Raw genomic sequence first — 12,534 nt, forward strand, 5'->3', positions numbered from 1 at the left:
CAAGCAATGGAGTATTCAGCATTAAAAAGTGGGCAATCCAGCCATGAAAAAACATGAAAAAATTTTAAATACATTTCCTGTTGTGAAAGAAGTCAATCTGAAAAGCTACTGTATGATTCCAAATGTATGACATTCTGTAAAGAGACAAAGCTATGCTGACAGGAAGATCAGTGGTCTGGAGCTGGGGGGAGAAAGTATTAAATAGGTGGAGCACAGAACATTTTTATAGCACAGTGAAACTATTTTGTATGACACTAAAATGATGAGTATGTCATTATACATTGGTCAAAACCCATAGAGTGTACAACACAAAGAATGAACCCTAATATAAACTATGGGCTTTGGGTGACAATGATGGGTCAATGTAGGTTCAAAAACTGCCTCTCAGGGGCAGGATGTTGATAGTAGAGGAAATGGGGTGGGGAGGATGGGTGGTGTTTGAGAATTCTGTACTTTCTGCTCAATTTTTCTGAAAGCTTAAGACTGCTAAAAAAACAAAAATCTATTAACTAAAATAAAACCAAATTACATTCTATATAGCTAGTACTTGAAGCAGCAGTAACAGTCATTTTTTGGTAAACCTCAGTACAGAATCCAGACATTCCCATCTGTACTTAAAGCATCAGGCAACATTGAGGATGGCGAGGACAGAGCATAGCAATCATTGGGATGCAAGTCACTTTAACTGTGGGCTCTCCATCATTTATCTCTTTTTTTTTTTCATGATTACTAGTAAGGAGTTTGAATCATAATCAAAGACTTCCCAACAAACAAAAGTCCAGGACTAGATGGCTTCACTGGTGTATTCTAACAAACATTTCTTTTATATTGAGGTAAAATTGGTATATAACGTTATGTTACAGGTGTACAACATAGTAATTCGATATTTGTGTACACTACAAAACTGATATAAGTCTAGTTACCATCATTACCATACAATTACCCCCCTTCACACATTTCATCCACACCCCACCCCTTCCCCTCCGCTAACCATTTATTTTGTATTAAGACATGGCCCATCTAAAAGCAATGATGTTGGTATGTCCAAACCAGGTTTCTTCTTCTTCCCCATTGCAATTAATCTTTTCATAATTTTCTTATTCCTATAAAGCAAGTCAGAAAAAAATTTTGGAAAATGGTTAGAATAAGATAGACCATTACATACCAGCCCCTTGAAAATGACCAGTAAAATGAGGAATACCCTTCTGGAGTTTGTGAGTAGTTTGCCCCACAACCCTAGGATGGTGCGTAAAAAGATTTTATGTAATAAGCAAAGGAACAACATTGTCCACTTAATATCAGGGCTCCTATTCTCTAAACTACAATTGGTTCTACTTACTTTATCTTCATACTCTCCCTTTCCTCCTCACAGCTTCTCCCCACATCCTCTCTCTGTTCACACTACTCTTGGTATTCCCATTAAAAATTAAAAAGAAACAGAGGAGGGAAGGAAGGAAGGGAAGACACAAACAAGCTCCTTTGATATTACTGCCTCAACTAACTGCTATCTCCTCTAGCTCAGGTAGTAGAGATCATCAATATGACCTGTTCCTAGTTTTTCACATGCTCTGCTCCAACTATCACCTGACCCTCTCAACATACTCTCAAAAAGACCGCCAATGGTGTACCAAATTCACATTCCCAGCAACACTGCATTAACCATAATCTTACACGGTCATCTCACTACCAACTATTTCCTTCTGAAACTCTCGACCCGTTGTTTTTTTTCTCATTTATCTCCCAACCTCTAACTGCACTTTTTCAGTCTTCATTGCTCACCTGCCATCGATAAGCTGATTCTCTTTTAAGGTTCTTCTGCAGTCCCTTCTAATTCTTACATATTCTTATGTTCAGTTTGCAAGTTAATGACTCTCAAAGATGTTTCTCTCTAACCCATACTTCTCTGAACACTAGACCCATGTGAAGCATGTCCCATGTATCATTCTTTGCCCTTGAACTGAACTTCTGCCTTTCCTCTAATAAGATGGCATTCTGTTCTCTATACTCCTGCAACTCTTACATTTGTCCCATCCCGCTTCAAATTCTTTACCAAGGTCATAAATTACATCTTTCCAAAATTATTATAGTAATCTCTGACACTCCAATCTAGTCTCTGTCACAAGATTTCAATCTACTTTCTTAAAAAACAAAAAAACCTCAGGACTTCCCTGGTGGTCCAGAGGTTAAGAATCTGCCTTCCAATGTAGGGGGTGCAGGATCGATCCCTGGTCTGGGAACTAAGATCCCACATGCCATGGGGCAACGAAGCCCACATGCTCTAGAGCCCGCGTGCCACAACTACTGAGTCCACATGTGCTACAACTACTAAGCCCACACTCCACAGCTAGAAAGAAGCCCACGAGCCTCAACAAAGAGCCCGCACACCGCAATGAAAGATCCTGCATGCCACAGTGAAGAGCCTGTGTGCTGCAGCTAAGACTTGATGCAGCCAAATAAATAAATATTTTAAAAATATATAACTATAAAAAAATAAAAATCTAATTTCCCTTCACACCCATCTTGCATCACCTCCATCCAATTCTATCACCAAAAGCTGAATTTTGTGCTCATGAGTTCCACGTCTATATAAAACCTAAAGCACTGTTTATGTGTATGCACAATGCGTATTTTCTTGAGTGGAGAAGATGTTGTTATCATTATTTTCTCAAAGAAATCTATGTCCCAAAAGTGACTGAGAAACTATGACCCCAGGATAATATGAGACCTTTAATATAGATATAAAACCTTCAATAGTCTGCTCCTTCCCTTCCCAGACTTATTTGTCAATATAAGCTTCAATCATATTGGCCTATTTGCAATTTAAGCAGGTCATATTCTTCCATGTATTGGTAGGGGCTGTTTCGACTACCAAAATGCCCAAATTTTTACTTTCTAACTGGTAAACTCTTCCTCAGTACATGTAATCCCTTCTGAAGTTTCCCTAAGTCACTGCAATATAGGTCCTTTCCAGATAGTTTCATAGCATCTCTTACTCATTTTCATCTCAGCATGCTACATGGGTTTTGTCTTACTAATTTTTGTATCCCCAGCTAAGTATCTGACATACGGTGAGAACCTAATTTTTTCTTTCTTAAAACAGATCTCTCTAAAATTGAGGCAGTTAAGGTCTTAACTTGTCAACTACCTTGTTAAGGTTGCTAAGAAGAAGCCACATTTATCTGAGTTCTAATCCACTGCTAAATTTTTTTTAAATTTATTTTATTTATTTTTATTTTTGGCTGCATTGGGTTTCCGTTGCTGCGCGTGGGCTTTTCTCTAGTTGTGACGAGCGGGGGCTCGCGATGCATGGCTTCTCATTGCAGTGGCTTCTCTTGTTGCGGAGCACAGGCTATAGGCTCACAGGCTTCAGTAGTTGTGGCTCACGGGCTCCAGAGCACAGGCTCAGTAGTTGTGGCGCACGGGCTTAGTTGCTCCGCGGCATGTGGGATCTTCCCGGACCAGGGCTCAAACCCGTGTCCCCTGCATTGGCAGGTGGATTCCTAACCACTGCGCCACCAGGGAAGCCCCTGCTAAATTATTTTTGCTTCCTATTTTTGCCTGATCTATATGGCAAATTAAGAAAACAGCATGTTTGCCCTCTGCCTTCTCCTACTAAATTTTCCAGAAACCCATCTAGACATCTATTGTTCTGTGTGTCATATTTAGAAAGATACTTAAGGATTACCTCTTAGCACATTCAGGACATAACATATTATCTTCTAGGTCTGGGGATGGGAAAGTGCAGGCAGGTAACATGAAGAGAGAGATCATCCTCCTGGGAGTGTTAGGCACCCAGGTCTGACCTGCATGGAACTGCAGGCGAACCCAACCTTCTGTGTCTGCCAAGAGTGGTCTGCCATGGACCACACACCACCGGACACCTAGGCAAGGAAAAAGAAGCAAACATAAACTGCTACAATCAGGTAACCGTACCCCAATCCAACCCCTCAGTGAGTCACTCTTGAATCAACTGAATGAGAAGCATGGAAAATGTAGACCAAAAGACAGTGTAATCTAACTTCACAAACGACATAGCACAGAGGACAATAACAATTAACTTTTGGAAAACTTGCTTTGTGTCCAGGATTTTGCTAAGTGACTTACATGTATTAATACATTTATTCTTAAGAACATCATTAATATTTACCTTCTATTTACTTTTCTTATTTACAGGTGAAGTAAGCGAAGCTTACAGTGTTAAAATATCATAATTTTCCCAGAACCAAAACAAGGATCTAGGTATTCTGATTCACAGCCAATTTGCCTAACCATTACATTGTACTGCCTCAACTATAGAAAACAGGCAAAAGGATCTTTTTTAAAAGTCTAAGGAACAATCTAATTGGAGAGATGGGATATTTGAGAGACAACAGAGTAGTAAGTCCTATAGATACCAAGTGTCTGAAATTGAGAGAAAGGAGCAATCACTGTAGGCTTAAATATCTATAATATCTCCCCAGTCAGACTATAAAATAAGAGTAGAGATGACCACGCTCTTGGATTGGAAGAATTAATATTATTTAAATGGCCATACTACACAAAGCAATCTACAGATTTAACGTGATCCCTATCAAATAACCCATGATTTTTCACAGAACTAAAAAAATAATCCTACAGTTTATACTGAACCATAAAAGACCCAGAATTGCCAAAGCAATCCTGAGGAAAAAGAACAAAGTAGGAGGCATAACCCTCCCAGACTTCAGATAACACTACAAATCTGCAGTAATCAAAACAGCATGAAAAAAAAAAGACAAAACAGCATGGTATTGGCACAAAAACAGACATATGGATCAATGGAACAGAATAGAGAGCCCAGAAATAAACACACACACTATGCTCAATTAATCTTTGACAAAGAAGGCAAGAATACACAATATACAATAGAGAAAAGACATATATAATAGAATATACAATATACAATAGAGAAAAGACATCCTCTTCAGCAAATGGTGTTGGAAAAGTTGGACAGCTGCATGTAAATCAATGACGTTAGAACACATACTCACGCCATATACAAAAATAAACTCAAAATGGCTTAAAGACTTAAATATAAGACATGATACTATAAGAGAACATAGGCAAAACATTCTCTGACATAAATTGTAGCAGTGTTTTCTTAGGTCAGTTTCCCAAGGCAAAAGAAATAAAAGCAAAAATAAATAAATGGGGCCTAATCAAACTTACAAGCTTTTGTACAGCAAAGAAAACCATAAACAAACAAACAAAAAAACTTATGAACTGGGAGAAAATATCTGCAAATGACAAGACCGCCAAAGGCTTAATTTCTGAAATTTACAAACAGTTCATAACAAAAAGACAAACAACCCAGTCAAATAATGGGCAGAATACCTAAATAGACATTTCTCCAAAGAAGACGTACAGGTGACCAACGGGCACATGAAAAGATGCTCAATACCACTAATTATTAGAGAAATGCAAATCAAAACTACACTGAGGTACCACCTCACACCATACAGAATGGCCATCATTAAAAAGTCTACAAATAACAAATGCTGGAGAGGATGTGGAGAGAAGGGGGAACCCTCCTACACTGTTGGTGGGAATGTAAATTGGTATAGCCACTATGGAGAACAGTACAGAGTTCCTTAAAAAACTAAAAACAGAGCTACCATGTGATCCAGCAATCCCACTCCTGGGCATATATCTGGAGAAAAACATGGTTCGAAAGAATACATGCACCCCAGTGTTCATTGCAGAGCTGTTTACAATAGTCAAGACATGGAAGCAACCTAAATGTCCACTGACAGATAAAAAAGATGTGGCACATATACACAATGGAGTATTAGCCATAAAAAAGAATGAAACAATGCCATTTGCAGCAACATGGATGTACCTAGAGATTATCATACTAAGTAAGTCATAAATAGAAAGATAAATACCATATGATATCACTTACATGTGGAATCTAAAATATGACACAAATGAACTTATCTACAAAACAGAAACAGACACACAGACATAGAGAACACAGACTTGTGGTTGCCAAGGGCGAGGAGGTGTGAGAGGGATGGATTGGGAGTTTGGGATTAGCAGATGCAAACTATTATACACAGAATGGATGAAAAACAAGGCCTTACTGTATAGCACATGGAACTATATTCAATATCCTGTGATAAACCATAATGGAATAGAATATGAAAAAGAATGTATACGTATATGTATAACTGAGTCACTTTGCTGTACAGTAGGAATTAACACAACATTGTAAATCAACTGTACTTCAATAAAATAAATTTTAAAAAATAAATTTTAAAAGAGTAATTTAAAGAATGTGGCTAGGCACACTCCTGGATCCCAGTAGGTGCTTGATAACTGCTGAATGAAGAGGAACTAAAAGGATGAGTAGGGCTTCCCTGGTGGTGCAGTGGTTAAGAATCCACCTGCCAATGCAGGGGACACAGTTCAAGCCCTGGCCCAGGAAGATCCCACATGCCACGGAGCAACTAAGCTCATGCACCACAACTGCTGAGCCTGCGCTCTAAAGCCCACGAGCCACAACTTCTGAGCCTGCGTGCCACAACTACTGAAGCCCGCGCACCTAGAGCCCGTGCTCTGCAGCAGGAGAAGCCACCACCACAAGGAGAAGCCTGCGCATTGCCACAAAGAGTAGCCCCGGATCTCAGCAACTAGAGAGCGCCTGCCCGCAGCAACGAAGACCTAATGCAGCCAAAAATAAATAAGTTAATTAATAATAGAAAAAGAGGATCCAGAACACCTCTGGAAATGGGATGGAGAGAGGAAAAGAATTCAAGCCAAAAAAGAGAATGACTTTGTGCTGGCCTGAGGTAGGGTCTGATGGAAATGAAAACAGAAATATCAAAGAGTGGAGCAGGAATTGGAGAAAGATGGGGCTAAGCTATTCTCGAGATTTCTCAAGAGGACAGGGGCCCCAAATATTTTAACTATCACTGCCTACTTTTAGGATACCAAGTTGTATTTCATAAGCCTCACAATCATTCTGTCAAGTAGAATAGCTGAAATCTTCATTTTATAAATCAGGATACCAGGGTTTATGCTGAGTAACTGGCCAATGTCACATACCTAGGAAGTGGTAAGACGAGGGTTTGAACCATGGTCATTTTAATTAATTCTTCCGATCCAATAGAAAGGGGAAGACCTCAGGCTGTGGCTGACCACATTACCAGATTATGCTTTCTTCCCACCTTGGATCTGTGCTTAGCGATGAGAAAGTGTCCCCACTCAGCCACCTGGCTCAGAGAGCCATTCAGGCAAAACTTGGCTTTGTATCAATCACAAGATAAGCCCTCTATGAACCTAACGTCCCATCTGCAGATATTTTAATAACGCTTTCCCTTTAACTACCATCAGTATTGGACTAATAAAAGTGTGCCTTTTTTCTCTGGCATGGTAACCATTTTTTAAGGTTGATCTTACCGGAAGCTTGCGGCAGAAAGCACTCAACAGAGGTAGGCAGGGGACGTGAATTTACAGCCTTAGGTTGAACAGCTCTTGCAGCAATTCTTGACCATGCTGCCAACATGGCTGCCTGAGCTGAAGTTATCACTTCAACCATGTTAGTCCTTTCCTCATTCTCACTCATCTTCCTTTTCTGAACATTTGCTGTCTTGGTCACCGTCTTGTGTTTCCCTGGACATGACTGCAATCTGGCCTCCCGTGATGATTCAGGAATATACTGCAAATGGAATTCACGATGAGTATGCAGGGAAGCGTCACTGCCCCAAGGACATTTGGGTTGATTTTATCATTCTTCGTACATTGACCTGTGTATGTCAGTGTGGGAAGGGTTTAGGAATATTAGTTCCCTCAGAGCAGTGGTTCTTAACTGAGAGAAACTTTGATTGTCAAAACTGTGTATAGGGGGAGGGAGATCACTGACAGACTGTGGGTAGAATCCATAGATATTTAGGCTACTAAACATCCTAAAATGCACAGGACAAGCCCCAGGACAAAAAGAAATTAATTGGCTGGAAATGTCAATTGTCTTGGTTGAGAAACCTTGCCACCATATAGAGATGGTGAAGAGGAGGAAAAATTCACAATCAGAACTTACATCACGACACTCCTCACTCACCTGATCTTTTTCAGGATAAGCATGTTTCTGGAGTCTCAGATAAACCTCTATTTTCTAAGGAAATTAAGAAGGGAAATAAAAATTAAAACCTGCAGACTTCCCTGGTGGCACAGTGGTTAAGAATCTGCCTGCCAATACAGGGGACATGGGTTCAATCCCTGGTCCGGGAAGGTCCCACATGCCGTGGAGCAACTAATTCCCTGAACCACAACTACTGAGCCTATGCTCTAGAGCCCCAGGCCCACAACTACTGAAGCCCACATGCCACAACTACTGAAGCCTGCACACCTAGAGCCCATGCTCCACAACAAGAGAAGCCACCGTAATGAGAAGTCCATGCACCACAACGGAGACTCAAAAATAAATAAATAAATTTAAAATTAATTAATTAATTAAAAATTAATTTAAAAAATTAAAAGCTGGCAGAGCTCCCATACTTGTTGCAAGCACCAGAGATCCCTACCAGTGCACTCACCTGACCGTCGGTACTCAAATTAAGCTGTTGGCACCATTTCCGCAAAGTGTCCCGACTCACGTTGTTAATTGGAGGCAATATGGTTGGCAAGGGATAAATTGGTTTACTACAACTAGATGTTGGGCAAGCTTTGAACTGTTCATCTGTTTGAGGAGGATGAACTGAGAAAAGAAGAGAACCAAAGTAGTAATAATGTAATATTTGTAAATTCTTTAAAATTTTACGAAGTTCTCACTTATCTCTCATAACCCAATTTGTACATATACATATCAACTATTTTTCTTCATCTTACAAATAAGGTAATAGATTCAGGAGTTAAAGGACTTGCCCAAGATCACACCACCATTAAAATGGCAGAACTGGGACTCAAATACACATTTTGAAATTCTAAATTCCACTTTTTTTACACTACCTATAGCAACCTGCTTTTTGCAGCCATAAACAACCACCTGGATAGAACATTATATTGGATTGCTCCTCCAAAATGTGTAGATGTTGGACCACAAAATATCTGTCCCTACAGAAACAATTAAAACCACCTCATCCAACAATGGTCCTCCATTCTGTCAACCTGCCTCATTTTTCTCTACAGAGAAAATGTACCTTGTCTCACATCACTTTGCTTAACTTATCACTGTCTACTTTATCTGGAAGCCCTCGTTATTTGCCCCCAAAATAAAATCATTCTGAAAATACTTATTCAATGCCTTCATATGAAGCCCTGATACAAAGGGTCATATTAAGAGCCACTAGATATTTGATCAACAATTGCTCACCAAGCAAAAGACTAGATGCTTTTCAAAATGATTTAGTCTCCCAAATACCATCTGATCTTATATGTGGAATCTAAAAAGGCTGAACTCAGGAACGGAGAGTAGATTTGTGGTTGCCAGGAATTGGGAGTAGGGGAAATGGGAAGATGTTGATCAAAGGGTACAAATTTTCAGTTATGAGTAAGTTCTAGGGATCTAATGTATAGCATGGTGACTACAGTTAATCGTATAATGCTTAAAAATTGAGAAGACAGTAAATCTTAAAATGTTCTCACCACAGTGGGGGAAAAGTTAACTAAGTGAGGTGATGGATGTGTTAATTAGCCTTATTTTGGTAATCATTTTGCAATATATATGTACGTCAATCATCACCCTGTACACCTTAAAATTACACCATGTTTTATGTGTCAGTTATATCTCAAAAAAGCTCGAAATAAAAGAAAATGAAAAAAGCTCGGAATGATTTGGTTTTCATAAGAAGTATGTAAAAATGGAAAGAAGATTGAGCTTCATGGGTTGGGAATTTGAGCTCACATCTAGCTGCCCCATGAGGTCATGCTCTGCCCAAAGCACTCCACATGCCTAATTTCTTGGGTTTTTGTTTGGGTTTTTTTTTTTTTTTTTTTTTTTTTTTTTGCGGTACGCGGGCTTCTCACTGTTGTGGCCTCTCCCGTTGCGGAGCACGGGCTCCGGATGCGCAGGCTCAGCGGCCATGGCTCACGGGCCCAGCCGCTCTGCGGCATGTGGGATCTTCCCGGACCAGGGCACGAATCTGTGTCCCCTGCATCGGCAGGCGGACTCTCAACCACTGCGCCACCAGGGAAGCCCACATGCCTAGTTTTTGTGTCTTTTTAAAAGCAAGACAGTAATGGTGCTTAGCAAATGAGCAGTATGAGAGTTTGAGAACTCTCCTACCACAGATAATCAAGGTGAGATTTAAGCTGGGTGTTGCATAGTTAAAGGACAGGGGAAGAAGAATCTTCCAGAGCTGGAGGAGCAGCAAACTGAGCTCACCCTGTTGTTCTCATACCTTGGTTATCTGGACTCAGTGACTCCACTTTGACTTCTGAAGTTGAAGAAACACTTGGTTCCGTTAGATGGTCTTCAACAATTTCCTCATTAACTGGAATCAATGTAAGAACCATATTTTCTTCACCTAAGACCTCTTCAAAGAAATTCTGGAAAAGCAAGGCTCAATCACTGATTCTCATTTAATGCTGTACAACTAACATATTTACTTTCATGGCACAACTAATGAATAAGAGAAGCCAATAGCTGGATGGAGAGACTGAGATTCCCTGAATTTGGTATTGATTCATAGGCCCTTTATTAGATGGGAAAAACAATGAGGAAATGGGCAAAAGCAGATTTACATGTGGATGATAAGAGGAAGTTAAAGCATAGATCTTGGGTTTGGGGAAACCATTTCCTTCATGGCCTTCCTCTCCATCAGTTGAAACACCAAATACTTTCATTTTATCTCCTAAATCTGTGTAGAAGGTGTTTCTGCCTTTTCATCTTCTGTTGCGTGATTCACGTTATCATCACTGGCAGGATCAGTAATCTCCTGTGATTCCAATCCATTCTGGCTCCTTTCTGCAGACTGCTCTCCTGCTTGTTCAAAATACTTCAGTTAAAAGACAAAACTCCCTGGTGTAGCCTGTAAGTTCTTGAACAGCCGGGCCCCCTGCCTGCCTTTCCAGCTTAAGAGCCCTGAGCTTTCTGAGCTTCAGCCATACCAACCTTGTTTCAGCCCCACGACCGGAGGGGAGCAAAGGTATCTGTCTTACCCTCCATTGCTATTGCAGGGCTTACACAGTGCCCAGCACAGAGTGGACACTCAGTGTTCTTTTAACAATTTCATGAATGAAAGATAAAGTGGATAGGTAGGAAGGAACTGATATTTACTGGTTTTGTACAGTCCACATGCACTGTGCCAGGAGCTTTTTGTATTTCTCATTTAATCCTATAACATACTTGTAGTAATTTATTAGTTTTCATATTTTAGAAATTAGGCAACTGAGGCTCAGAAATTAAATGACCAATAACATAGAGTCACATATGCTTAAGTTTCTAGCTTTTCCTCTCCAATCCAAGGGTGAATAAACTCCATTCCAGCTCAACTGCAATATTCTTTTCTCTGAACAGCTAAGTGTATCCGATGCGGCCAGGCCCGTCCCCGTCCCCCCACTCCCCGCCCGCCCGTCCCTCCGCAGCCGGTTTAAATCTCTTCAAAGACTTCCCCTTGCTCTGCACTTTAGCTAGCAAAAAGGATTTTGCCTTTGTACACCACTTTTTCAAAGCACTCCAGGAAACATTTCACTGGTCAGCTTAAAAAAATAAAGGACATTATTGGGAGAGTATCACTCCACTCAAGAGGTAAGCAGCTATATGACTTGCCCATAATCATATACTTCATATTGGCCAATTCAGTTCTCTAGCCCGGTATAGTGGCCCCTGCAAATACCTATGAAACCTACTCAATTTATATTTTCCTCTAGTCCGGGACTACCCAAACCTAGTTAGGAAACCCTTTGGTACCAAGGCCATTGGGAGTAGGTTTGCTTCTTACTCCTGGGGGAAAGAAACCTACTAGTCACGTCACTTTCTGACCTTATCCACGTTACCCTTTTCACTTTCTTTTTACAGCAGCTCTCCATTTCTTTACCGTTTTATCTTGCCCAGCTACAACATGTCTTTCTACAAAATAAATATCTTACTTTGAGCTAGGAACAGAAATATTTAGTTTCTCCTTTTTTACTTTCACCCAAGTTGTATACCGCAATCACATGAAAGAAAAGTAATAATTCGCTTGCAAAGGGAGGATTCTCAGATAGAGATGTCTTACATCCAGAAAGACGGAAATATAAGTGAGCTCTAGAAAGGCTTTAAAAAGTGAATCTGTGGGAAAATAAATGAAATTCAAACCAAACTTACCTTCTCACAATTTGGGTGTGCCATTCCAAGGAACTCTCAGAGAAAGGCAGAGCCGGCAATGTTAAGGATATCTGCAATTTAATCCTCTTAACCTGAGGTTTCTAGTCCAATTTCTCCTTTTATAAGCAAATGTCTCCTACTTCCTGTTTTCCAGAAGAGCTGTCTTCCTTCCTCCTCTTTTTCCCCCTCCCTTGTTATCTGACAGTGTGATAATTTCATCAGTTTTATACCCAGGCTTGTCTATTAGGCAAGAGTTAAGTTATTGGGTAATT

At 40.2% G+C, this 12,534-nt stretch overlaps 1 protein-coding gene across 1 annotated transcript; it reads right to left on the minus strand.

The window, feature by feature from the left end:
• Positions 1 to 994: 994 nt before the first annotated feature.
• On the minus strand, positions 995 to 12,286 carry DPPA2 (developmental pluripotency associated 2; the record flags this gene model as incomplete). The annotated part of the gene is made up of 7 exons (XM_082839316.1): positions 995 to 1,103; positions 3,686 to 3,881; positions 7,420 to 7,678; positions 8,078 to 8,131; positions 8,553 to 8,713; positions 10,356 to 10,503; positions 12,263 to 12,286. The coding sequence occupies 7 exons, from the start codon at positions 12,284 to 12,286 to the stop codon at positions 995 to 997; spliced, it is 951 nt and encodes a 316-aa protein (XP_082695442.1).
• Between the last annotated feature and the right edge of the window lie 248 nt (positions 12,287 to 12,534).

This window comes from Leucopleurus acutus (assembly GCF_964270905.1).
Source record: "Leucopleurus acutus genome assembly, chromosome: 5".
In the NCBI taxonomy this organism is placed as follows: Eukaryota; Metazoa; Chordata; class Mammalia; order Artiodactyla; family Delphinidae; genus Leucopleurus; species Leucopleurus acutus.